This window comes from Pararge aegeria, chromosome 9, assembly GCF_905163445.1.
Source record: "Pararge aegeria chromosome 9, ilParAegt1.1, whole genome shotgun sequence".
In the NCBI taxonomy this organism is placed as follows: Eukaryota; Metazoa; Arthropoda; class Insecta; order Lepidoptera; family Nymphalidae; genus Pararge; species Pararge aegeria.
In genome coordinates this window covers 10,600,195-10,627,218 of record NC_053188.1, presented here as the reverse complement: position 1 = coordinate 10,627,218, position 27,024 = coordinate 10,600,195, and the positions used below count along the sequence as shown (strand labels likewise).

The 27,024-nt window shown below is 34.0% G+C and overlaps 1 protein-coding gene across 1 annotated transcript in view; it reads left to right on the top strand.

The window, feature by feature from the left end:
* LOC120626473 (zinc finger SWIM domain-containing protein 8) overlaps nt 1–17,061 on the top strand; it is a gene marked incomplete at its 5' end in the record, with an annotated part of 43,571 nt that extends 26,510 nt beyond the window's left edge. The window contains 15 exons of the mRNA XM_039893999.1: nt 922–1,139; nt 1,711–1,804; nt 2,222–2,413; nt 3,068–3,232; nt 3,517–3,722; nt 4,147–4,314; nt 7,675–7,787; nt 7,939–8,036; nt 9,658–9,835; nt 10,823–11,040; nt 11,251–11,394; nt 12,095–12,369; nt 14,643–14,876; nt 15,520–15,669; nt 16,603–17,061. Of these exons, the coding sequence (XP_039749933.1) occupies nt 922–1,139; nt 1,711–1,804; nt 2,222–2,413; nt 3,068–3,232; nt 3,517–3,722; nt 4,147–4,314; nt 7,675–7,787; nt 7,939–8,036; nt 9,658–9,835; nt 10,823–11,040; nt 11,251–11,394; nt 12,095–12,369; nt 14,643–14,876; nt 15,520–15,669; nt 16,603–16,669 (2,520 nt within the window). The remainder of the gene's footprint in view (nt 1–921; nt 1,140–1,710; nt 1,805–2,221; nt 2,414–3,067; nt 3,233–3,516; nt 3,723–4,146; nt 4,315–7,674; nt 7,788–7,938; nt 8,037–9,657; nt 9,836–10,822; nt 11,041–11,250; nt 11,395–12,094; nt 12,370–14,642; nt 14,877–15,519; nt 15,670–16,602) is intronic.
* Between the last annotated feature and the right edge of the window lie 9,963 nt (nt 17,062–27,024).

The window sequence follows — 27,024 nt, the reverse complement described above, 5'->3', positions numbered from 1 at the left end:
AAATTTCGTAGAACTTGTATTGTTACTTTCAAAATAGGATCTTATTTATTTATTTAAACATCTTTATTGCGTAATAAAGGAGAAATTACAAATATAGTTAAACAAAAAATTAAAAGCAAAAGGCGACCTTATCACTAAAAGTGATCTCTGCCAGGTAACCTTACCGATAGTACACAACAAAACATGAGAGACGGGAAATCGCAATTAAAATAAACAATACATAAATTTACACACTTTAGTACATACTACTAATAACTAATATAATAAATAATTAAAAGAGATAAATAAAATAAGATATAAATAAATATATATATATATATATATATATATATTAACAAATATTTATATATATTTACTATAGATACATAAGTACACATATACGAACAACAAAATTATAATGACAAATAGTGATGTCTAACACGGCTTTTGAAAATAGCTAGGGATTTAGAGCGACGAATATCGTCAGGGAGTGCATTCCACAGCGTTGCAGCTTTTATTGTGAAGGATTCCGAGTAACTTTGCGACTTACATTTCATCATTCGGAGAATATTCTCCCTAGCAGAACGCTGAGATCCTTGAGACGGACACGGGCAAAGGAAATGAAATCTTATTTTAGAAAAACATATGCAAAATCAACTAAGAGGCAAATCCGAGCCGAGTTATTTATCTAATAAAATTCAAAATGATATTATTCATTCCGTAGCTGATGTAATTAAGTCTCGCGTCGATTTTAAATTAATTTGACATCATTTGTTTCGGTTATTATCGATGTAACTCCCGATGTTAGCAACAGAGAACTCCGTTAATGTGTCTGAAAGTCGTACGTCGGACATACTTTAATATATTTTTTTAGGGCTTGCCCATCTTCAAAACCCTTGGAACGCCACTGTTTAAGTTTCGTTTTACAATTCCATTTGACAGGTCTTGGCAGAATTCAATGAACATCACGAGCTAGCGTTCAGAGTAGGATTATACGCGTTGGAAATGGCCCGTCCACCAGCGAGTACAAAGGCTTTAGAAGTGAAACTCAACAATCAAGAAACTGAGCTGGTAGCTTTATTGAAGAAACTGCCTACTGGTCCAGAGCAACTGGTGTTGGCAAGGGAAAAGGCTGAACAATTACGCGATGGAATGCTTAGGTACCTCATTTTTTTGATTATACTAGTTATGCGTACATTCATTACCGTGCATGCAGTGGTTGTATTGTTACAACCAGATAAACTTCCAAAGCTATATGTCGACGAAATTATACAATAAAATTTAAGAATATATACAAGATCAAAAGTGAGAAGGAAGGGGTGTACTGTTTTCATAAAAATATAAACTAAAAAAAATGTCTGATAATTTCTTCAATCCTTATACTCCAAACCACACAGATCTTCGGCAATGTACCCTCTACGCACGTTTCACTCCGAAACCGGAGCATCCTCAGGAGTTAGGATCCTCGCGTTAAAACGCGCGTGAAAGAGGTGCATGCCGGGGTTCGAATTCGGCTCCCCGAAAGTAAGGACTAGGCACTAGGCTTTCACCGTTACATACACAATATTTTATGTAGTATAAATTATTTAACATATGTTATATTCTGATGTAAAACCTACTCTAAAGTTTTATCAAAATCCGTTCAGAATTTTTTGTCTTTAAGAGAAATAACATTCATCATATTCTTTTTTTCATAATATAAGTGGGAAGTAACTTGATGCATTTTTTCAGAAATCGAGGTCCTGCTCTATTGCCGATTGCGCTTGCGAGTTTCTTATTTGATGTCCTTGTTTTATCCTGTACGGATAAAGAAAACAAACATTGTGTAAGTGCAATACTAACTATCTTCAAGTTACTAAACCACACATCCGGTAAGTTTAGCTCCCTTTATGTTTAGACATATAAGTAATGCACCTTCTAATATTTAACTTATATACTTGTAATCCTTATCATCACTGTTATCAATCTAACAACGGCCCGCTAAAGGGCAGGTTAGCTAAACCCTTTTAAGAGGGGTTTCCTCTTTAGAAGGGTTTAGTCCTTCACATTAAAGTGCAATTTAACTGCTTAAATTAAACCCGAGGTATCAAAGGAGATTTACTACCGAGGTTACTTTTGAACATCAGAATGCCTTGGTACCAATAGTGTAAATTAACGTAGGGTTGGATACAAATGCTCTGCCTCGTCCTCGAATAAAAGTCGGATAAAAAAAAAATTGTAACATGTCTCCTCTTTTTCCCAGGCAAGATTGCCGTCAGATGAAATGTTAGGGTTCGAAGCGGCCGTGGCAGCGTTGGGTCTGAAAGCCAACGTCTCAGAAGCCGAACACCCATTGCTCTGCGAAGGAACCAGACGGCAACGCGGGGAGTTGGCCCTCACTCTGCTTTCTTTCTATAAGGATGACCCTGTTAAGTTAGCGAGGATCATGAATAAGGTAATAACATTTTATTAGCATTCTGCAAACCTGTAACGGATGAACTTAATTTACAGTTCTATGATGTTATAGATCTTATACGTTGTATTATTTTTTTTTAAACTAACGTAACCTGAACCTTATAATTTTGAGCGATCGTTGCAAAGAGACGTAATATGAACTGATACGTATCCAAAAAAGTAATAACGTGTAACTTTCGAGCTCTGTAAATGTTTTTTTACGAACCGCAGCAGTAAGATATGACCAGAAGAAATTTTAGCTTCTGCTTTAGGGAACGTAGTGGCGACGTGCGTGCCATGCAAAATGTTATATTTTTCTTACGAAATTAATGTAATAAATTACAATGGCAACGGCTACATGGGGAACATTGAGTGGATTTTGGATTGGTCCCAAAATAAGCATGTGTATAAGTACGTAGGTAATGTACATACAATGATTCCAAGTTACGATGGCCATTTAGCAGTTGTTTGGTTATTTTACCACAGCGGATGAGAATGATGTTAGGGTAGCCTGCACTGGTCCGGATTCAAGGCAAATCGAGAACTTGTAGTAAAGAAAATATTATAAAATAAAATATCTGAACTTTAACCTTTTCTTGGAAATACATTTTTTCAATTAAATAAGTCATATTAAACCCAAAAATGTTGTTTCTAGTTACTGGACCGTGACATCCACCAGCTAACAAAGGGTCCAATGGTCAGCATGTACTACACTAGCAACGCACGGATGGCTGCCGCATACCGAACTGATCATCCGACGTACAACCACCAAGTCCATTCTATTCATACACAACATACTGCATCCGTTATACCACCGCCGGTATTGTGTTTTTCTATATTTGTAATCTAAATACAGTTTCAATCCTCATTAAAAACATAATTGTTTTATTATTAAACTATATTAGGGCACAAAAAAAAAATAGAAAGAAACCTTAAATATTATTCGATTGTATTTCTATAAACACTTAAAAACGCGCTAGTGAAATACAAAAGATTAAACTCACGTGGATTTTCGCCAGACGAAGTCCAACGAACCTTTTAAACTGCTACATATAGCAAACTAATTATAATTTGCAATTAATTTTTTATTCTTGATGATTACAGATATCGGCATGTTCTCTTGTAGGAGAATTGGATCGGATGACAGTTACGGAAGGCGGGCCATCCCCAACAGCGGTGCCGCACTCTTCTCATCAATCGCACCAATCACATCAAACGCATCAGACGCACCAGCCGCACCAGACGCACACAAACACACACCAATCTCATCACACGCACAACACACACATCCCCAAACTTAAAGACTCCAGGTCAGTATGGTATTGTCAACTTCAAATAAGTTATATTAAGATAACAAATAAGGCTACATAGAAAATAGTGAAAAGTGAAAGCGTTATCTTATAACGTTTGTTATTATTTGTGTGATTGACTTTCGTTTGTTTGGTCAGAAGTATATCGTCTGTATCCTTGTATGTCAATATTTAGACCCATTTATTTTTTCCTTGTTTTATTGTAAGTCATGGTTACGAGACTGCAACAAAGTCTTAATTAGGTGTCCAAGCGTCTAACATAGGCAATTCTCGTGACTTGAAGATCGACGTTAGCCTACTTTTTTTTTTTAATTTCGTCCATATTTTAGTTTGCTGATGAAAATTATTTGTTACTTGTTAATAATTGTTGCTTGGAACATAAAATATTTTTGTTATATAAATAAATTCTATTATAAATTTTTAGATATAAAGGAAAACGGTTGTACCCATCGGTACCAAACCAACCGTCTGAAGCATTAGCTCACTTTATGTTCGAGTTGGCAAAGTCTGTACTGTTCAAAGCTGGTGGATCATCGAGTACCAGTCTGTTCACACAAACGTCATGTGCAAGAGAACATCATGGTCCTCACAGGTATGAAATCATATTCATTTAAAATACTCTTTTTTGCAATACTGCTACCACCACGGAATATGAAACTTAAAAGGACTGGCTGAGTTGCATTGTTGGGGCTGACGTTTTATTTTACTTTCATTTATTTTGTAAGCGATTTCACATGAACATGGTGGACATCGCTGGCGTGTTATTTTGTTATGTACCGAAGGGAGTGCTTGACGTTTTTCTTAAATAATTTCATTATTGTTCTCCGTTTAGGTTGAAGCTAGTCACACCGAAATTATAAACACACATTTTTGCCGTTAAATCTGATGCAACTGGCAGTGATGGTATTTGTGGAAAAATTATAATTATTGTTCCGGTAACAGTAACTCAAATAAAATAAAAGAATAATTTAAATTACTCCTTATAGACATAACTTTACCAGTGCATGGCGCTCGGCATACTACGTTATACCTGTTCCTAAAATAACTAATTCTTCGTCTTTCTCTCATTTCCGCCCAATTTCTATCCTCCCCTTAGCTAAAGTAGCTACTTATGTAGTTATAATCTTATCCTAGTAGTGTTACAGCGCTTACTAAGATCTGTGTTGATGATCGTTACAGCCTTGATAACTAGCTAGTTGCAATCATTGTTCTTTTAGATTTCATTAAAGCCTTTGATTCGTTTTATTCTGATATCATGCAGCCCAACCTTTAGCCTTTAATTTATCGCAGACAGTAGTTAACAGTAGTCAGTTGGTTTCGCTCTTACCTTAGGAATCGTTATCAATGTGTCTGGGTAATTAAAAATGTGTCTTCTTTTCCGTTATTTCGTGCAAGTGATCCTTAAGGTGTATTTTCGCCCCTACTTTTCACTACGTTTATTAAAACAACCTTCAACTCCCTCTCACTCCCTCTCCCCTTCATTTCACCTTTACGCAGACGATTAACAGACGGCAGACACTATCACGTGTGGTAATTATAAGATAAATGCGGCTCTGCGTAAAACTAGTTCCTGGAGTAATCTTCTTAAGGGGTATAACAGGGGTTGGAAGTTTGAATGAAAGTCCTTTGTTTTTGAGGTTAGGGAAGAGAATTTAGTATTTAGGTTTGTGATTATGAATAAAAAATACTTATATTACCGTTTTTTTTGGATATCACCTTTAAAGGGCGGTAAAATAGGGGAGAAAGCTGTTACTGAATTTTTCATTATTTAACCATCCTGAAATTTAGAAAATAGGTTTATTATAAAGCATCAGAGTCATCATCATCCAAATGTATCCCTAAAGAAGTATATTATGGAAGTCCTTTGTTTTTGTGGTAAATGAAGCCATAATTCGCAATAAATATCCACGTTTTTTTAGATATCACTTTTTAGGGGTGGTAAAATAGGGGATGCATGTATATGCTGCATTTTGTTGCTTACTAAGTCTCAAAACCTAAAATTTAGAAAATAGTCTCTATAAAGAAAGCAAGCAAAATTTGCATTAATTATATTTTATTCTTTAATGTTATGAATAAGTTTCCTTATAAGTCAAGGATGCACGTACAACAGACAAGAAATTTTTAATGCGGAAACCGGCTCAGTAGATAAAGAAAAAGAGAGTGATGAAGTGAAGGATAAACGGATTCTTTGAAAATTCGCTTAGGTATATCAATAATATGCAAAATAGAAATATAAATGCCAAAGTGTGTTTTACTGTCTGTTTGTAGCTACTGATTAAACTATTGAACTATCCTAAATAAGTTTGTAGTTAGCTTTCTTTCTGGAGAAGGGAATAGGCACCAACGGGGGTATTTTCAAGCTCAAGAGAATTAGGATCTACGCTGCGCTGACGAAGCCGCGGGCATTCGCTTAAGTAACTCTGAGGTGCATACTACTAATATCTTTTATTTAGGAGCTTCTATCCTTTATTACTGTATATTGAGAGCTGATAACGTATAAATCATGGAACTGAACTTTAGGATAGGCGTAGGCAGTCTCGGGTTTTCTTCTTATTTCAGGGCAAATCAAAAATTCAACGCGTTCAAAGTCGCGGGCAACAGCTAGTAAAATATTAAGTTGTTTTTCTTATTTTTAAGTTAATAATTATAATGTAAATGTAGTGTTATATATACAATATATAACACTATATGTACCCAGGATAGTGTTATATATATAATATATAACACTATTTACGCCGCTACCCTTTACTATCTTAAATTACTTTCCCCAAGGGTTGTCTGGAAGGGTCAAGGGTCTTATTGCTAAAGCCATATCTTTAGCAATAAGAACGTCATTTGTGTTGTTTCTTTTTTGAGTGCAATGATAGTTATTTATGCAACTGTTATAAAATAAGGTGTATTAAAACACGAATGTCTTCACACTTTATCTACTCCCATACCTCTTTGAAAGATAATGAAATAGCTTACTGCTAACATCAAAACAGTCACGCCTCGTAACCTAATATAATCCATTCCTGAGTTTATACAATTAAACTAAGTATTAATGAAAGTTAATTAATATCGTAGTATTTAACATTTTGTAGCGATTAGCGATTTTGTAGAAAATGTTTTTTTTTTAAATTCATACAGAGATACCAGGCATCGAGCAGTAAGAATGTATCTGTCTTTTGAGTAAAACCTTTGCACAGAAGGGAGCGAACTAAAACACATGAGTGTTATAATGAAATTCAGTACAACATAATATCATCCGTTTGGATGATATAATGGTTATTAGAACATTGGATGTTGACAATAAGCCAACTGTTTCAGAATCAAATTTATTGAGGATTTAAAGTAAGAGAGTAGACAACGTGTGTTATCTTATCTATTTTTAAATAAATTATTAAGGGCACTTATTTAAGATCAGGACCGCAGCTGTCCGAAATTAAATTAATCCATGCATTATAATATTTAGTAGGTTTATCTTTCTATCACGCAGCACCGGACGCGATTTTTTGGATAGAGGTAGTTTATGGCCGTATTATGTTTATAGTGAGTGAGCTACTCTTTACCCGGGTAAACTGAATGTTTCTTAAAGAATAGATGTAAAGTGCAATAACTTTGTTATTACCTTTTCATTCTAAAACAACTAAACAGATTTACATGAAATTTCTTATACACTTGAAATATACGCAGTATTTTAGTATGCCCGAAGCTTCGTGAAAAGCTGGTTCAACATTAATAGCACGCGTAATCATCACCTCTTTACCGCGTATAGAGTATTTATCAGTACGCAAGGAAATAACACGCCAGTTCTTACCAACACGACAACGATAGAAATTGCTGGGCAATTTTATGAGCTTGCTAGGTCCTTGCACCTAACATGGATCTTTTCAACTTGTGTGATGCATATCAATGTTTAAATTATGATATTGCTGATTGTGGAATGATATCTTGTTTTTTTTTCTTTTAGAGGATTACATATGGCGGCATTTCAATTGGGCGTTTATGCGTTAGGGCTACATAATTGTGTTAGCGCGAATTGGTTAAGTCGTACATATTCTTCACATGTCAGTTGGATCACAGGTTTGAATTTTATATACTTAATATTATATTTAAAACGCAGTTTAAATAAAACTGTCAGTACTGTAAGTTCTTTAGTAAATTGAAGATGGTTCTATTATTATTTCTTCAGAATAGGCAGTCAAGATATATTTAATATTTTTGATTCTTGCAGGACAAGCGATGGATATTGGAGCTCCTGCCATTTTATTTTTGATTGATGCTTGGGAGGGGCATCTTACACCCCCTGAAGCTGCTGGAATAGCCGATAAGGTAGGCGCCTATCTCCTTTCTCGTAGTTAAAAAATGGCCATTAAAAATTAGTTCTCAGTATATGACCCTAACCTAGGTTATCTATTTTTGCTAAAGTCTGATTTTTAATTCCGTGTATTTCTGACATTTGTAATTTTATGACACTTCATTTATAGTAAACATTTTTATATGCCTTTTTTATTTGATGAAAGTACAATTTTTTTTTAAAGTTAAAACTACCGCATGTTGAGTATTCATTAAATGTACATTATTCCTAACATGAATCAATAATCATGTTTTAAATTAATAATAAATAGTAAATAGTAAAATGATTAATTCAAATAATGGTCGATAATCGATAGAATATTTCATCAATATCCCGAAGGAACAAATGTTAACCCGGAGTATCAGCTATAACACTGCTAAATAGTTTATGTCATGTGCGAGCAGACAGACAGACAGACACAAGTTAAATAAAACTCAGATTCGGCTTCTATATCAATATTTAAACTTTCCCTGCCTAAAATTAAAAAAAAAAAATGAAATGTACAGGAATCTATACAGTTTTATTATAAGTAAAGATATTCAATTTTAAGACCAAAGGGTTTGTTAAACGTTTTACCCTGGTCTGACTGGTTGCTTTTTTCCCACACATTTAAAATTAAAATGATGTTATAGTAGTTATCAATTTAATCCTGTATACATACGCATTTAGAAATATAATACTTAAAACTCATAACTCATTTTTTATTATATTTAAATATGTAATGTTTTTTTATTGAGGAAGCCTATGTGAATGTGTCTGAAAGTGTAGTAAAGTAACATACATACGCAATTGTGCAAACACTTTTAAACTTAACATAATCCTGTAGCAAAGGATAGCAATATTACTATTGAAAAAAAAAATGAAAATGTATTCATTCACATATAACAATAGCGGTAAGAACTTCTGTTAAATTTAAAACCTGTGCCAGAAGATCTCGCTCTTCCCTTACATAACACATTTTTATTTCAACTTATTTTTATTATACATTTATTTATTTATTATTGACATGCAAATAAAACATACAGTGTGTGTGTGTGTGCGAGAGTATGTTATGTGTACTGTGTATATTATAAGTTTTTTATCAAACTTAATAACGATAACCGAATAAAGAATACGATAAAAGCAAAATCTGGATATTTGGAACCTGGAAACTGAAGGTTATTTTACAACTTTAAACAAGGTTTTTTTTATTCCACTACAAGTTAGCTCTTGACTGCACTTACCACCAGGTGACTGATGATGCAGTCTAAGATGGTAGGATGTAATTAACTCATTTCACTAACCGGCTGCGCGCCATCTTGAGTGAATCACTAAGTGGCACGTCTTTATCGTAGGGTGGTAACTAGCCATGGCCAAAGCGTCCAAACCAGAATAGATAAAATACAGAAATATTTATTCGCCCCTACCAGAAATCGAGCGCTCATCGCTGCTCCAGGAAGATTGTTTAACGAAAAGAGATAATTTTATCGAACTTTGAAGTTCATTGAGTGCATGAGAAAAGGACACATACACAACATTCCCTTTCTTTCGTACAAAGACGCCCATGTTTCCTTTCATAAATTTTCGTTTTACTTATTTTGAGAGGCGTATCCACAGGCATCGTCTGGCTGCGATGTCCACATGGTACGCGCAGCGGCGGAGCTTGCGTTGTCGGTATTGCCACATGCGCATGCGCTCAACTACAACGAGATCCAGCGCGCAGTGCTGCAATGCAAGGAGCAGAGCGACTCAATGCTTGAGCGCGCCTGCCTCACCGTTGAGGCTGCCGCCAAAGGTAATGTGAACTGAGTAGGAAATATTGGATGAAAGCAGGTTGTCTCAAGAGGTGTCCAATCTTTACATAGAATAAAACAGAGTGGCTCACGGTATTAGCACGCTAAGGTTTAAAATAGGCATCGTATATTAATCCAGATTTCAGCAATAGATAAAGGGATTCAAGAGGAAGGCTTCTACGCAGTATACATAATGTGAACTGAGTAGGCAATATTGGATAAAAGCAGGTTGTCTCAAGAGGTGTCTAATATTAACATAGAATAAAACAAAGTTGCTCACGGTATAAGCACGCTAAGGTTTAAAATAGGCATCGGATATTAATCCAGATTTCAGCAATAGATAAAGTGATTCAAGAGTAAGGTTTCTACGCAGTATACATGCATATTATTACAGTAGAAAGAAGCAAAGATATTCAAACATTTGTAATGAGATGATACAAACATATTTTTGCGACATAACGGAATTCAGTAAAAAGTTCTCGAAAGGGCTGAGCATAAATTAGATTAAAAAAAAAAACAACTTCTTATTAGTTTCGTGATTTACCGCCAATTCGAATTATTTTTCGTTCTTATCTCACGGAAAAAGGCAAAGGTATATAACTGTACAGCCTAGAATAAATTAATATTAACAAGAAGTTACGCCTTATAATCAAAAATACTAGAACTCAGACCTGGAAAGTCAATTATTAGTGCCACTTTTTTGCACAAGTGTTATGCAGGAATTTATTACATTTATGTGCTTTATTTTGGGGTTTTAGTATTCAATCAATTGTTTGCAGATAATCCACACAATGTCCTTCGTCATAGAATGTGAACCAACTTTTACTTGAAGAGCACGATTGTCAGATTCCAAGTTTTCGTTCCAGTCCTCATCACACCTAGGATTCATTCAGCCCTCGTCTTTATTTACAATTTTACACATATCTCTGGCTTTACTACCATTTTTCTTCTCTTTGTCATAGACTAAACCTTGTTCTAAAATCGTTAAGGTGGAGGAGTGTATCCTGAAGTGTTGTACACCGTGGCGCGATACTGGCACGAGTTATATCTCCGGCAAGCTACTGAAGAAGGTGAAGGGCTGCCAGAAGAGCCAGCCTATCGAGCTCTACCCCCGGTAGCGGTGTCGTTGCCCTACGCCCTGCCGTATCCCTTTTTTCCCTACCCGCCACCTACTATCTACCAACTCCAGGTCACGCAACCTGCCCATGTAAGTACCTATGTTTTAATTTTATCAAGACTGCATTTAGTTTATTGATTAATTGAGTGAGCAATCATTTCTGACCCAAAGCCTCAGTTTAAAATGCGTCGACTATAGTCAGAATAATGGAAATGATAAACATAATTTTTGTAATAGTTTAAGTTATTACAACCTCATTCAGCAGCAATTATGTAAATTAAAGTAATGTGTAATGAATAGTTCGGCGGAGCGGCGACAGCACACCCCGGCGCGCAGTTCGCTCTGCCGCCGTACTTCGTACGCGGGATCGTTACGCCGACACACCCGCTTCCTCCACAGCTGACTCACGCGCCCATCGTCCACCCGCCGCCCATCGCCGTCAACGTGAGACTACTTTATGCTCATCTTTCTTTACACGTTTTTAGTTTATCTGTCTTCAAATTCGGTTTTACATAAATATCTACATTAATCTAAAGTGTAGTGCTCTCCTATTCCAAGGCATAGTCTTCTTTTAGACGTGCCAGTTCAGTTAAGTTTTGATATATACAACTAAAGAATCGACACCATTTACAAAGTGACAATTCCTTTGTTCAGAAGAAATTTGACAGGTCTAATAATAGTAATAATAATTCTATTTAAAAATTCAAAATTCAATAATGTTTTATTCATGTGGACCTTATCACAGGCACTTATGAAGCGTTCATACTTTTAACATGTTACTTAGACATTGCCTTGTCTGTCGTTAGTGAAAACGGGCATTATCAGGCTAAACCTACGATTACGATTGGCCTTTGCCTTCCATTACAATTATTTTTTAGAAAATATGTGAATTAAACTAAAACTAGCTGACCGCACGGGACAACTTAGTCTGTACCAAATCTGTTATTACCGGAAAACACAAATAAAATGACATTTTCTAAAAATGAATCCTAGCTGGATGTATCGCCCCCGGAACCCCCTGTATATTAAATGTCATAAAAATCGTTGGAGCCGATTCCGAGATTCCTATTATATATATACAAGAATTGCTCGTTTAAAGATATATATCATGTTGAAAATAAAATGTGAATTATGCAATCTGCAGCATCCATCACCGATTCCGCCCCCAATGCCGGCTCAGATACCGACGGTTACCGTTAGCAACGTGGGGGTGAGTGGGGTGAACGGCGTAGGAGTAAACACTGCAAGCGTGAGTGGGGTGAGCGCGGTGAGTGGCACCGTCGGCTCCAACGTTGGCCCACCGGCATTACCTCCAGCCCAGTTGAGGAGACTGTTGGCTGCATACCGCGTTGGAATGTTAGCCTTGGAGACACAGGCGCGACGTGTGCATGATGACCGCCCGCAGAATAAATTTGGAAGGTAATTGTCACTGAACACTAGTCACTGAAAATTCTAACTACTAATTAAAAACTTCTCTTCTTCTTTAAAGAAGTTTTCATTATTATAATAATATGCCTTTATTTTTCCTTTTAACTGTTTTTCATCACGAGTGGTTAAAGAATTTCACAATCATAAGCACTTTTCGAAAATACGTAAACTCTTGTGTATTGTAAATAATTTGATAAAACTTGATATCATAATTGTTAAGAAGATACCATTTTAATTATTTATTTAAAAAAATATTACCTATGTACTACATTCGGGCGCATAACAGTTGGTTTAAAAAAATAAACTACTATCCCGTTAAATTAAGAAATGACTACTGCGTAACACTTGCAGTGAGGTAAAAACTTAATCAGGATATCATAATACACGAGTGCGGTAATTTAAAGTTAAAAAAGTATGTGTTTAATATCCTCAACTTATTATTCATCACAGTTATGACTAATAAGACTAATAAATATATATTGACAATAAACACATCGGAACTAGCCCCAAAGTAAGCGTAGGTTCTGTTACGGGTACAAAGATGACTTATGAATATTTTTCTGAATAATATAAATACATACTTATAATATACAGATAAACACCCAGACACTGAAAAAGTTATGTTCATCACACAAACATTTTTCAGTTGTAGGAATCGATCCCCCAGCCTTAGACTCAGAGAGCACTCTGCTCTCTGAGTCTAAGGCTGGGGACTGCACACTGCGGCAATCGGCCGTTTTCATTTTACAATATTTTCCAATAATATCCACTAAGAAGTGTAGAGATCTGTTTGGTGTGGAGTATAAAGATTGGATGAATTATAAATCACACCGTTAAGTTTCTCCTGATTTTCGCGGAGTATAGCAAATTGAGCTTAATTTTCATTGTTTATCATGGAATTCGGCAAGGTAACGGCTGCTTCTACAATGTCTTATATAAAGTTTTATTTAAGATAGTACCAGGGATTTTTTTTTTATTATTAAATTATATGTCTGCATTAGTTGCTAATGTTAAATGATATGTATCTTTAAATAGGATTTTTGTCTGATATAACAAATAACCTTTCGTATAATCTCAACGCAGACACTGTATATCTTTTTCGTGAAGCCTAAACTATATGTAGTCTAATAAAATAAAATAAAAAAGACTAGACAAATTAAGATATATCTATAGATTATGAATATAGATATATGTCTTAATTTGTCAAACTTTGTGACTTGGATCTTTTTTGCACAACTCACAAGGTCTAATTGGTTTAGTTATTAGAACCAACAAAGGTATACTTAGATGCAAGGTTCATTTTAAGGTAGGTGATATAATAATCAATACTAATACCACCAAATCAAGTTATTGATGTCGCTAGAAACTATCAAGAAGACAATCGGGACTTGTATAGTATACAGACCGCGTGATTTTTCAAGGTAGGTCTGAAGATGGATCTTATAGAAGTTCTCACATTAACCATGTACTATGTTTAAACCATTTAATTCTTAGAAGCGCAGCCACTTATGTCTTATTTTAGTCGAGCCAAATAAAATCGCGTATGTCGTATCTATACTCTTAAATTTCCTTTGCATTGGAAGAAAAGATGGATATGAAGTTTGCGGTTGATTAAACGGTAAGTGTTAGAATGTTATCAAAACCTGTAAAAATCATCAGCCGAACTCGAACAATACAAATTTCAATGTTGTTCTCGGTAGAACTCTTGAAGATATTGTACTTTACTGGTAAGCCAAAGGAAATGATTAAAATCAGGAATTTCGTAAAAACAAAAAACAATTCTAGAGATATTACAAAATACTTCAATATTTTAAAATGAGAAGATTAAATCTTTCGGAAAATTTCGAAAATCCGTGATTCCATAATTTCCTTGTGTGTTATTTTATTTGCCTGTAGTGCAATATTTTTTAGTGATACGAAGATAACACATTTATGATTATCCGTATAAGTTAATAAGCTTTTCATTTTAAATGCGCACCATTCCTTTCTATAATTATTTGGTTCAATAATATCCTGTTGCATCAATTTAGTTGGAAATATTCTAAAATACTTGTTTGATTATTTACAGTAACTATGATATTGAAAAATAATAAAAATATCCCATAGGGATTTAGGGCTTAGACTAGACTTAGACCTACTGCTTATAATGCAGGCATGGCGGGATTAAAACTTATTTTTTTTTATGCTTCTATAAATTGTATCTGTTTGTTACTATGATAACGAATGGCTGTATTATTTGCAAAATTTAGTGTTGTGTTTTACAGGAATCCGCCGTACGGTGAACACGTGAAGTGGCTACTACGCATTTCGAAGCGTCTGGGTGCGCAATACCTTCACCAGTTTTGTGTGTGTGCGGTCAACTCTGTGGTGTCGCCATTTGTGCTGTACGAGCTATGTGTGGAGTCCGCTCATTGGCTGGCAAGGGGTGGTCCCCATCACCTTGTAATGCAACATCTGCGCGGCACTTTAGCGCCACTCGTACACAAGTGTCAACAGATGTAAGTAGTTATTTATATTGTAAACAAGTACATAAACATATGAACCGCTTCGCTTTCTCCATAAAAGGTTTATAAATGCGGGTCACTGAAGTTAATACTTATAAAAATATCCTTACTAATATTATACTCTTTGCGGCATGGAAACTTAACAAAACCTCATCTTGCGAAAAAAATTAGATGTTTTTTATGAAAAGTCAAAAAAACCTTAATTTTGGCCATTATATTTAGTTGTACTTCCTTTCCGCCCCTTACGATCAATTTAATGCAAACGACTTTGTAAGCTAGTTATAGTGACTTACGTAAGCTGAAAGTAGCGGAATACAAATAAGATGTAAGTACGTCACGTTGCACTGAAAAACTCTCAAGCCTATGACGGAGAGGCAAGAGATGAGACCACAGTCTACAGCAGACGCGTCCGCTTACCGACGGATTATTAGGCAGATCTCTAAATCACCGACTTGTGATTTGCGGCACTTCAATACAGGGGGTATTAAAAATGCCATTGAGCAAAACTATATAATCTTAAGTGTTCGGGTAAAGATGTCTCTATCAGACAGAGCCAGCTGATGCAACTGAAGACCAACAATTGTAGACAGTTTTCACCGATATACTTTGCGAGCTAAGAAAATGTTTTGTTATTCAGGTACATCCAGTGCATACATCAGAAGTTGTATCACCTGACGTCTGTGGAGTACGAGGAATTTGTGGGAATCGTACTATCAGCACGCACCGCCTTCCAGCTCACTCCTGAAGGCAACACGCAGTTTAAAGAGTGGCTCGCCTCGCTGCGTAGGTATGTACCAACCGTTAACTGAATATTTTTATGTTAATATTCTATATCAGGAACTATATCCCGTTCTCTTGCTGTAAGTCCTGTCTACAAAAGTTGCCTGTAAGAGATTGCTTGGAGTCCTTTGCATCTCTACATTGTGATTTACTGTAAACTTCTTACTGTTTCTTTTCCTTTATGTTATGCGCGCAATAAAGAGTTTATTTTTCTTCTTCTACTTTCACACCAAAGAAAATAGTATCGCCAAAGAGATTTCATCATTTTTTGTCTAATAGAATACATAATATGCGATTTTACATCATAACAAAAAAGCTTTTTTTTTTCAAATTTTTACGTATCTGTGGCATACATAAGTAAGTATAAGTTGTATTATTGCGGAAGGCTTCGCTGTCTAAGCTTGGTGTCTTTATCTGTTTTTATAGAATTTGGCTCTAGTTATTTTCGCGGTTTTGGAAATCTTTTGAAATTTTTATTCGGCGATAAAAATATATTTGCGACATCGTCAACAGGCAGAAAATTGGAAAATGCTCTACCTGACATCAATAATTCGTCCACGCACTTCCATTATTTTTTTTTTCTCCTGGTCGTAAACTAAATCTTGTTTACAACAGCTATACTCGTTACGGAATGTTATTACGACCCTCAATACATAGCCGTTACTTAAATAGCTATTCTATAAGTAAGTAGGTATAATATTTTTACAACCTACTTTACAGTAACGAAAGTTTTGTTAACATTTTACTTAGACAGGTAAGACAATAAAGGAAAACATTATCAAATTTCGAGGATGCCGTGTACTCAACGATTTCTGTGTAGAGTGGAACATAAGCATTAGACATAAACTTAACCTAATAACCAAATTGTATATATCTACGCATCAAATTTTTTCTATAGGTTTATTTAAATGAAGAAATGTTTGATTTTGACTTATTACAGATCAAAATCGTGCAAGAAGGACCTGTGGACGCAGCTAAACGCGGCCCTGCAGACGAGTGGTAAATGACGCCGGCAGCCGATAGTTTGTACGATGCGGTGCGCCGCGCGCAAACTGTCGCACTCACGGCGCTGGCCGCGCTGCCGACTCGTCTACCAATTGCACCTCTAACTGTCCAGCACCACAGCCTGTCGCTCCCCTACCAATCGCCAGTAGCGACGTTGCTATTAAAGTTACTCGAGTTGACTCTGTGAATTTTTTATCGTTCGTTTGAATATTTTGAATGAGATAGTTTTATTAAAAGTAAATCTTAAAGATCGCACGGTTTTACTTCGCTTGTCGGAAGTTCTGAATGTTGTTGTAATGTACGTCTAAGTAATAGATCATATATCTGCACAGTAGCTCGTTTCCTTCTGCCATCATAGATCGCGCGTACTGCAAACGCAATCGGTGTATGACGCTACGTTATATAATCACTGAGAAAGTGCAGCTTAACAATGACCTGGATATGCAGGTGTACAAAATCTAACAGTTTGGTTTTTTACAGATGGTAATCCGTTTTTTGTCTAAAAATATTGAATAGAATAAGTATGTCTTTTCATAAAATAAGGTATTGCGACTATATTTGATTTTCCTTTTTCGGCCTTGAGCATGAACACATTGGCCTTTTAATTAGCGAAATAACTAACGTAAATAGGTTCCCAATTCGTGAGTTAAATGTTATTTTTCACGGACACTTGTTGACAGCACATCTAGTATATTGTCGATGCGGTACATAATCTAACTGAATACGGTTTTCATACGAAACCGAGTCAACTCGAGTTTAGAATAATAAGTCTAGTTAATGAAATCGCTTGAGGAAAATTCCTGGGTCTGGCGCAACGCTAGTCCACCGGACTGCGTTTCGAATGTATAATTAACGAGTTATACATTTACCCCATTATTTATAAACGTGGTGTATCGTTGGAGTAGTTACGCAGATTTTTTTTCACGTTCCGACGTATGAAAGTGTATCAGAATAGTTACATAGTGTGTGTGTAAAACACTACGTAACTATTCTTATGTTACGCCTCGTTTATTAACAAGGGGGTTAACAGTCTATAGTCGTATTATACTCATGATTATAGTGCAATGCAAAATTCTGATTATGCAAAATTAATTTAACTAAATAAGTCCACGGCATTAGTTAATAACAGTTGTAACTGGATATCGCAGATGGTTGTATGGGTTTCAGTTACAAGTTATGCCTCACGGTAAATTTTTTCGCATATGCACATTACCAACACCCGGCGGGGATATGTTGTGTGGTGCCGTTAAGGGTTTCCGAGCATACAAAATACTTAGGTTTAAGCTAAGGATTTAAGCTGACGCGCGTGACGACGCACGTAGTCAAGTGTTATGTTGCATACGTGCCCGTGTCATTGAGTGAGGTGTAACTTATGATACCGCGGTTAATTTATTTTTCAATAACTACATATTATTTTACAGATAGATCTCATTGAAGGCTATTGAAAATATTAGATATTTTCGTTAAAATGTTGCCAGCTCCGGAGAATGAGTGTTTATTTTGTCTTTTACCGCGCATCCGGCGTAGCGTAAGCGTGCATGGTCGAGCTCATATTAAGGTTGTGTCTTAACTCATTTGGCTTGATTGGTATTCAAACACTTTTAAGATTAGTTTCGGTGGTAATCAATACAACTGAGATAAGGAGCTTGCAACATCTTTCGTTTATGTTCAATAAATAAGCTTTATTTTTATAGAGAACTTACGACTATGTCAGAGAAAGCCAGTTTTATAGAATAATAAGATTTTAATCTGCTGAGTATTTTTACAGGCTGCATTAGCAATAACACCCGTATTCACAAACACTAATAATGTGTAGTCACAATCATTGGTGTGCTTAAAATATATTATAAGATTTTGAAAGAGCGAAATCACTTTTATTACGAATTTCCATAATATATTCCATACGAATTGTTAACTATTACAAACCGTATTGTCAGTTGTAGGTAGAACAGCAACTAGTCTGTGTATCACCGATCTTTCCACTGTTTATATAAATATAACTTGATTATATGGTGTTTGTGTTTACGGTGTTAGTCTTCCTACTGCGTTAAAAAAACGCCAAAAAAGTTTCTGCTTTAAGCGCGCAGAAAGAGTTTCTCTCAGCGCGCTTCATAGTTCAGAACTGCACAAAAGATTGTTACGATTATTTTGTCAACTCATCGGTATCAATTTTGTTTAACACAAATCTCTTAAATGAAACGCCAAACTTTTGTCCATGTTCTTGTGGAAAATAAATATCGTAACACCTGTCAATTTATTTTAGTATTTATTAGATTTGTGCGGAACAGAATCGGCTCCAGTGTCCATCTAAATGTTAATAAACTTTACTAGTCATGAGTTTTTGGAAATTATCGGTGAGACTGTGACTGTCACTGAATTTCGTCCTTTTTTTTCTTAATAGGCTAAGAATTTCAATACCTCTTTACTCAAGATCCCTTGGTAATACTCAATACTGGGAGAGGTATTGAAGTAAAATTAATTACTGAAATGTTTATCATCAAACCGACTTTCTTTTATGATGTACACTCTTAGGTGTTTTTGTTTTGGCAAGAAAGAGACAGTTATGATAAGCATTTTTGGTGTAACATTAGATTATTTGAGGGCAGTAAAAGACTGCAATTGAAACATTAATTGCTCAATATTTATAAACTTGAAATAAGTATGATACATAATTAACTAGTTTACAGTAAACCCGATAACCGCGTGTTAAATCTTTAAACATACTTATATTCTAAAATTTTTTTTACTTTTTAATAAAGTCAGAATATTGCTTGTTAATTTATGCTTATGCATATAATAGGCACTCATTTGGACTAGGAATATACACCAAATAGGTTAGTCCAAAATATGAATTATGAAATTGTAAATAAATACTTTACTATCCGTAAAAAAATAGACTTGGGACCACCATCACAAAATGTTCAACGCAAGGATTTCTATTAGTATGCTCATTTAAGATGCCGTTTCTGACCTTACACCTTTTCAGCTTTTACTTACATCTGATTTTTTAAGCTTTGTAATCATATCCTAAAATTTTGGTAGAAATAAAACTTTTTGGAGTCTATTCATTATTGAATCACTTGTTTTTAGGAAGAATAATTTATACACCGCGATTTTATCGTCGAGCAACTCTTTGATGTTTAAAATCATACAGTACGAGTAAAAAAATCTTATCTTAAGTCTTAGGTTATCGGATGTTTTGCATATTATAGTCGTAAAAAAGTAATAGTCCCGTTTTGTCTTCGTGACGTAACTAGTTATGAACCATAAGACTCGGGTCTCGATACTCACGATAAATCAATTCAAGTTTGTATCAGTACTTGATTTATATTATTATGTATTGTAAAGTGTTCGTTCGTTCAAAGTATTCCTTTAACTTCACAACCAAAACGCGTGACTGGCTGTTGATTATACATCCACTTTTCAACATGTTGAAACAGAGTTAGTACTATATAACAACAAACACAAAAATCGAGTCAAATCACTATGTTTAAATTAATTTCCAAAATAGAAGAGCCATAGTTAACGTAATAGTAAACAATATATATCAAACTTAAACGAGCGCACAGTCAACTTTACAAGATGAGGAACGAAAAACTGCGCAGTGCGCGTGGGGACTTTTCAGTCATGTGCCGTTTGGTCAGATACATCAACTCAGACTCTTTATTTAGAACCCATTTTGAGAACCAAGCTCATTCTTTGCAGTAAAGATGACTACACAAAATTTATTTTCGATATTCAGTAAAAAAATGGTTACAGCTCTAGTATAAAAAAAAGGCTGAAAACGTAACTGTTTTCGGAACGTTTCGCAACAATTATAAATTGCATGCTACTATAAAGTAAGCGAAAAAAGAATACTCGCGATATATTCTTTCATATTATTTAACGTACCAAAAAAATTTACGTATTTTTTAAAACACCGTATGTAATTGATTTTTATTTTATTGTTTCTTTCAGTTTCGTTCCAAGTTACATTCTATGGTCTTGCACAAATGTCAAAACGGGCCTATTACATTTTTACGACTATAGTGTATTTATGATCTACTTTAATGAAATTATTTGTACCATCCAGAATTATTGCAGTCGTTTACTGGCCCATTTTTTATTTTAGCATAGTATAAATAATTAAAGTGATTAGTGCAGATTTATACAATTCGTACAATTCAGCACGCAAGTTCGTTTTGAATATTTTTTTTACATAAATGTTAAATATAGAACATATTTAAACATTTTTGTAAATAACGCGGTATATACTTATGTATCGATGCTAAAGTTAGATAATTATTGCTTGCTACACGAATATTCAAGCATCAATATCAAAGGAAAATATTGGGTTTGAACAAATAAATTATTTTCCTTTGCTACTTAATATAATTTCTCAAAATTCATAAGATGAATTGAACGTTTTAAATAAAGCCGCACTATTTATATTGTGTTTATACGCTCATTTGAATTATAATTCAGTGTTAGCAAATTTTTTTGAGACTTACATTTTTTTTTTAATATTATTTATTTACGATCTGACTGGTTATATTTAACAAGAATGTTGCTAAAATGTTTATTTTTGGGCGTTAAAGTATATACTCGACTGTTCAACTTACTTTTAGATTAATAATAATTGGTATTGAGTCAGATTGAATGAGATTGTGTTGACAAGATCTTGTACTATCGTTTTGTTGATGCTGTGTCGATTGTCGCGGTTGCGAGGTCGCTCCGCCTCGTAAGAATAGGAGAAATGAAAATTCAAAATTTACAATACTTAGTCCATTTTATATCGAAGATCGGATAAGAAGTTTCAAATGACCTAAAATAGTCATTATACTACAGATTTATTAGACAGATTGTAGATGACGACGGTCGAAACACTATTTTTGATATAATCTTGTCGAAATTTGCGGTTTCATGGATGTTTAATTGATAAGAAGTTGCGAAAATACACGTAATCTACGTTTGTTGCTAGAGTAACTTTATTTACAAGTTTAAATGTATTATTATATTGGTATCGTAATGCAAAGTAGCATCTTTAAAGCCATTGAAATATCGTCGTTGATAGTTTCATACCGCGTGACTAAAATGCCATTATATAATTGAGGCATAAACACATGTTCGTTGAAATTTGCATTACTAGCCAACCTGTAAAATTAGTAGTTTCGTGTAGTATTTAACATTTTTAAATACCTAGTTTTGGAACTATCATCGACGATATAAATAAATTTTAACTAATAGATGATAGCTGGCGACAGTCCGCGCATTCCCATGTCAGACAAATTTAGAAAAAAGTACTTTAACGCACAACAGACTGTGTACTTACTTAACACTATAATAATTTTAATTTTCTTCTATATTAATTTACTAAGAAAATAATAAAAATAAAAAAGTGCTGATGGAAACGATTAATATTTTAATATTGCCCCTTAAAAGTGGGGGGGCTTATTAAGCCGGGAATACGTCATGCCGTTGAGTCACGTATAGTGGGGTGTAGTGAGTGTGCCCGTCGATTCGATGTTTCAAATAGTTTTAGCAATTAGATGTCGCTAGTTTTGTGTAGTTATTAAAATAAAATAAACACTAAAATAATTATAACCTTAAACCGCCAAAAGCAATATATAAATGTGTTAAAATATTAGTGGATACTACTGAGTACATTTATTAAGAGGTTGAGGTTTTTTTAACATGGTTGTAAGAGCTAATTGTGAAAAACGTGTAATTGATATATTGAAGAGTTAGGTAAATGACAATTATTTATGATAGATAATCGATTTATTATAAAGATGAGATCGATTCTGGATAGGACAAGATTATAGTAATATTCGGATAGTAGAATAGTATATACTTTGTATAGTTAAATTTCCATTAGAAACCTACAATTGTGGGCGGTTGTTACAATCATATGACACAGCTAAGACATCAAAACTGTTGTAATCCAATAGTTAGATATATCTTTGTTATAATAAGAGATATTTCATTAGGCAGTAACATTTTGTTACATTAAATACGTTGATTATATTAAAATATTAGAGTTTACTATGAACATTAATTGCCCAGCCGTAGAAACGCACGAACGTAAAGCAGTCGAAAAAATATATTTAATTGTGATTAATACAGTTATATAAATTTTACTCCGTCCGTCTGAAATAAGGAGAACACAATTAATGTAATAAAATTAAAATTAACAAAAACATGAAGGAAACCCATTTTCCATATTCTACAAAGGTTCCTTATTCGAAAATATTTAATATCACACTTATTTCAGTGTCATTATAGACTCGTTTTGTTAGAAGTGTATAATTATACACTTGAGAAGAATAAGCTATTTCAAGTCAATATCCATGGGGGAACTTTTAGTGATTGAAAAGTAATTCTTTTCCAACTCTGCCATATCATTCATAGAACCTAAGGAATTTTTGGCATAACTGTTTATATGGTCAAAGCGTGGAAAATATAGATACTAGTCCGGAAGGTTGTAATTTAGGCAGTGATACTTGCAATAATTTTCACTAGATCTCAAATGACATAAAGGATCCAAGCGTCACCTGCCGCATCAGCGGTAGCTTAGGATTGGGAGGTTACGTAAGAGGTAAAAAAAAATCCGTAATAGTATGCTGGCTGAATCTTTTTTCAATAATAGTTGATGTCAAAAATAGGAAAGAACGTCAACTGATGTAGTAAAGACAAACTATTCGAATAATGCCCAAAATGTTTCAGTTTTATTTAGTCTTGTTAATTTTGAACAAAATGCGTCATCGGAAAAAATATAGAGTGGAACAAAAGTTACTCATAACAGAACTTAATCGTTATTGATTAGATTACGATACGTAATCGTTCTGATGAATCGTCATACGAACTGCCCTGTAGGAAATCGTTCTCTGGCTCATCTTGCTCGATTCTCTTCTCCATAATTTGTAAATGAAAATGTTATTCATCAAAATTTGTCGACCAGAAATATACAAAGCAAAATCTGATAGAATAAATAATTATTAAGACGATAAAAAAAAAATATTGATTTTTTTTCTTGCGTATCAAGATAACTTACATTAATAAAATATGGTATTTAACATAAATAACAGTTTCTGTGGTTTATCAGAATTATTTAAGTAGTTTCAAAAAAAATTTTTTTTTTTTTTTAGAGCGGATTGTGCAAATATTTGGACTTACGGTCATACGATCCAAGAGTAAAACTAAAGATACAATCAGTTTCGGACGTACTCTTCGTACAAAAAAGATCCAAAAGCGCAAGCAGATGGTGAAATTTTGGGGGAATAGGCTTAGGTAATCCAAAGGTAGTGTTATGGACTCGAGTAAGGCAAAAATCAATCTCAGAATATGTGTTTAAATCGACACGGCATAGTAGCAATGCTCCAATATTTTAAATCTTTACTGAGTCAGCTGACGGTCTTTACACAGCTACAGAAGCAGCTGATTGCTGTTTTCGAATTTTCGATTTTTAAATTATTAAATCAATCACCTAGTTTAAAGTTCACGTAAGCAGCGGACGCATAATCCCCTCTCCATGATATAGCTGACGATTTTTTATAAAGACAGCCGCTGACGGTCAGCTAAGATCTACAATCGATGTTAAGATTAGCCGGCTTTCTACGAGTTTGTATTTGCACGAATATTGTATTATCTACTATATTCAAAAAATATCCTTTGCAGAAATTAAAGGTTTTATATAAATTGCAAATTATAATATAATGAATTATTACCCGCGAATTGCTCGCCCGGTGTCATATCACTCGAAACAAATTAAAGCTTTAGTAATTCCATAGCTAAAAATTATTGATTTTGTATTGATAACAAAAAACTTAATAATTAATAGTTTGAAATCACAAAATACTTAATATACACATAGATTTTGAAGTTTAAGCGGTACGAAATTAGGTTTCTAAAGAAGTGACGTCATAATTTTGAATTCGGCGTTTCATCTACTATCGGCGGATCGCTCGATTTTGTAGTTTTTTTTATTGAAAATAAATAACAATCTCTCTTGGAATATAATTTAAATTACGCTTTAAATAATACATGAATATCATTATATCATTACATAAAGTGATATTTTAGCGATTACTTGTTTCTGTCATCATGCCTTAAATTTTAATGCTCCCGTTTAATTGAAAGTCCTGTCAAGTTTCGTCGTCTCATCTTTCATAGCAAACAAAACATACGTCTTCTGACTTCTGAGACATTTTACGAATCTTTCTTAATATTTAAATGTTAATGGACAAAATATACCTACTAAAAATTACTCCGAATGCTTTATATATTATAGTCTGACATTGGAATGATATTCGTAATGTTTGTTGCTGGCTTCGGCTTCGGCGTCAAATAGTTTTAGTTTAATATTTTTTCAATAAGATATGCATTCATTAAGCGTGGATGTTTTATGCATTAAGTAGTTAGTTAATTTTAGAGAGCTAGTTAGTTTAAATTCTGATTATAATCGTCGAATTAATCAACGATCATTAAATTCGGCCTTTGAAAGTTCTAGAGAATGTTTATAGTTTTCTGAGAATAAATACGATGAATACAGTGAGATGTTATTACACTAGGATAGATATATTCCATATTTCAGTATTCAAATAGCTGCCCATCATAAAAAGGAGTGAAACACGATTTGTTGTAAGCTATATTTTAGGAGATATTACTCACATTATTCTGTATTTGAGCCCGTTGGGATTTATTTTTTATTACTTGCATTATTCTGCATTGGAGCCTATTGGATGTATTTTTTTATAAATATCATTTTTTTTCTAATGAATAATTAAATTGGTCTCCTGTTAAGGTAATAAAAGTCGTTTGAATGTTTAGTATCTCGAGACATGATTTCGAAGAAGCTACCATTACAAGTACCTTTTAAAAAAACAAGTCTAGGTATCTTCTTTACTCTGGTTACATTACCATGCACAAAGGTTCAATCCGCGTCCGTGGGGCGTGCAGATTTTCGACTAATTACAAGACGTATTGGCTTTAGCAAGAATTTTATAATTTGCTGCAGTTAGGATAAGTCTTGCTTTAGACTTCAAGTAAGAGTTACGTCATTTGATTATTCATAATATGTGCTTCATCCTTCAGAATTCAGGCATCGCCTCGATTCAAGCAATCTACCACAATTGTTTATCCGGACTTATTCAACAGTGCAGGAATCTGAAGGTAATAATGTCTCACTTCATTACCCATGTACTTACATACTGACCCCACATTGATTTGTGTGTTACGGACTCGTTAATAATGCACTTTGAGATTTACATGGTTAAAACAGTAAAGATACCTTTTTTTAGATAATGAATTTGACTAGATATTTCGCTATAGTAAGACAAAACTAACGTATATTTCGCCTATAGCGAGTATACATTTTCGTATTGAACACATAAAAATACTTCGTAATAACTTGCCGTCCATGATTATTTTGCGAGTCATATAACATTACTTTGCGAAAGCATTTTCTCATCCTAAAAGTGTAACATAAGCATTTGATACATATGTATATTTGAGCATTTCAGAATTATAATTATATCTACTCGTACATTGATGTGCTCGCTGGGCATTATTAACAATTTCTGGTATCATAAAAGCGTGCCGAGTCCGGCAGAGTGCTTAAAGTGAATTCGTCTCAAAAAACTATTTTTACACTAATATTAAACATATTAAATATAATATTAAAAGAAAGATAAAATATATCGTAGTTTCATAATTATAAGACGTTAGTATGAAGCATATTTTAATTAGTCGTTTAATGCATGTCATAGATGTAAATAGCCCAGTGTCAGGCAAGATTGCGAAGTTTTGTAAGTTTTGGAATATTTATTTGCAGGTTGATGATATTTAACATATCAGTTCAATTTCTGCTATAGTTTGCATTGTTTGGTATATGATCAAGTTCAGTTAGTATCAGTATTCAGTATATTCATCACAATTTTAAGCAAGCTAGAGCCATTGTAAATTCCTTTAACGAAATTAAATGTGAATTGGATTTACATTTAAATTTAAAGTAGATATGAATTTAAATTAATATAACTGTCTTCAACTATTACTATGGTTTCTAGACTAAAGCGGTCCTGCCTGCGGGATAAATTTTAATGTCTTTTTCACAGTTTGTCTTTCTGACTTTAAATATGGACCTCTCAATTGGTGTGTATTATAATCCAGAAAGATGAAATAAACTTCTCTGGTTACTTACATAGTCAGACCCAGGTGTATAAAATACCGAATTTAACATAACTAGATTTGAAAATCGACTTCTTATTTGAAGACACGTTGCAGTACAGTTGATACCTTTAAAATTATCCTTATTTATATTGATGATGCATAATTTTATACATCTGGACTGTAGATTAATAATTATACACTTTGTAAGTGT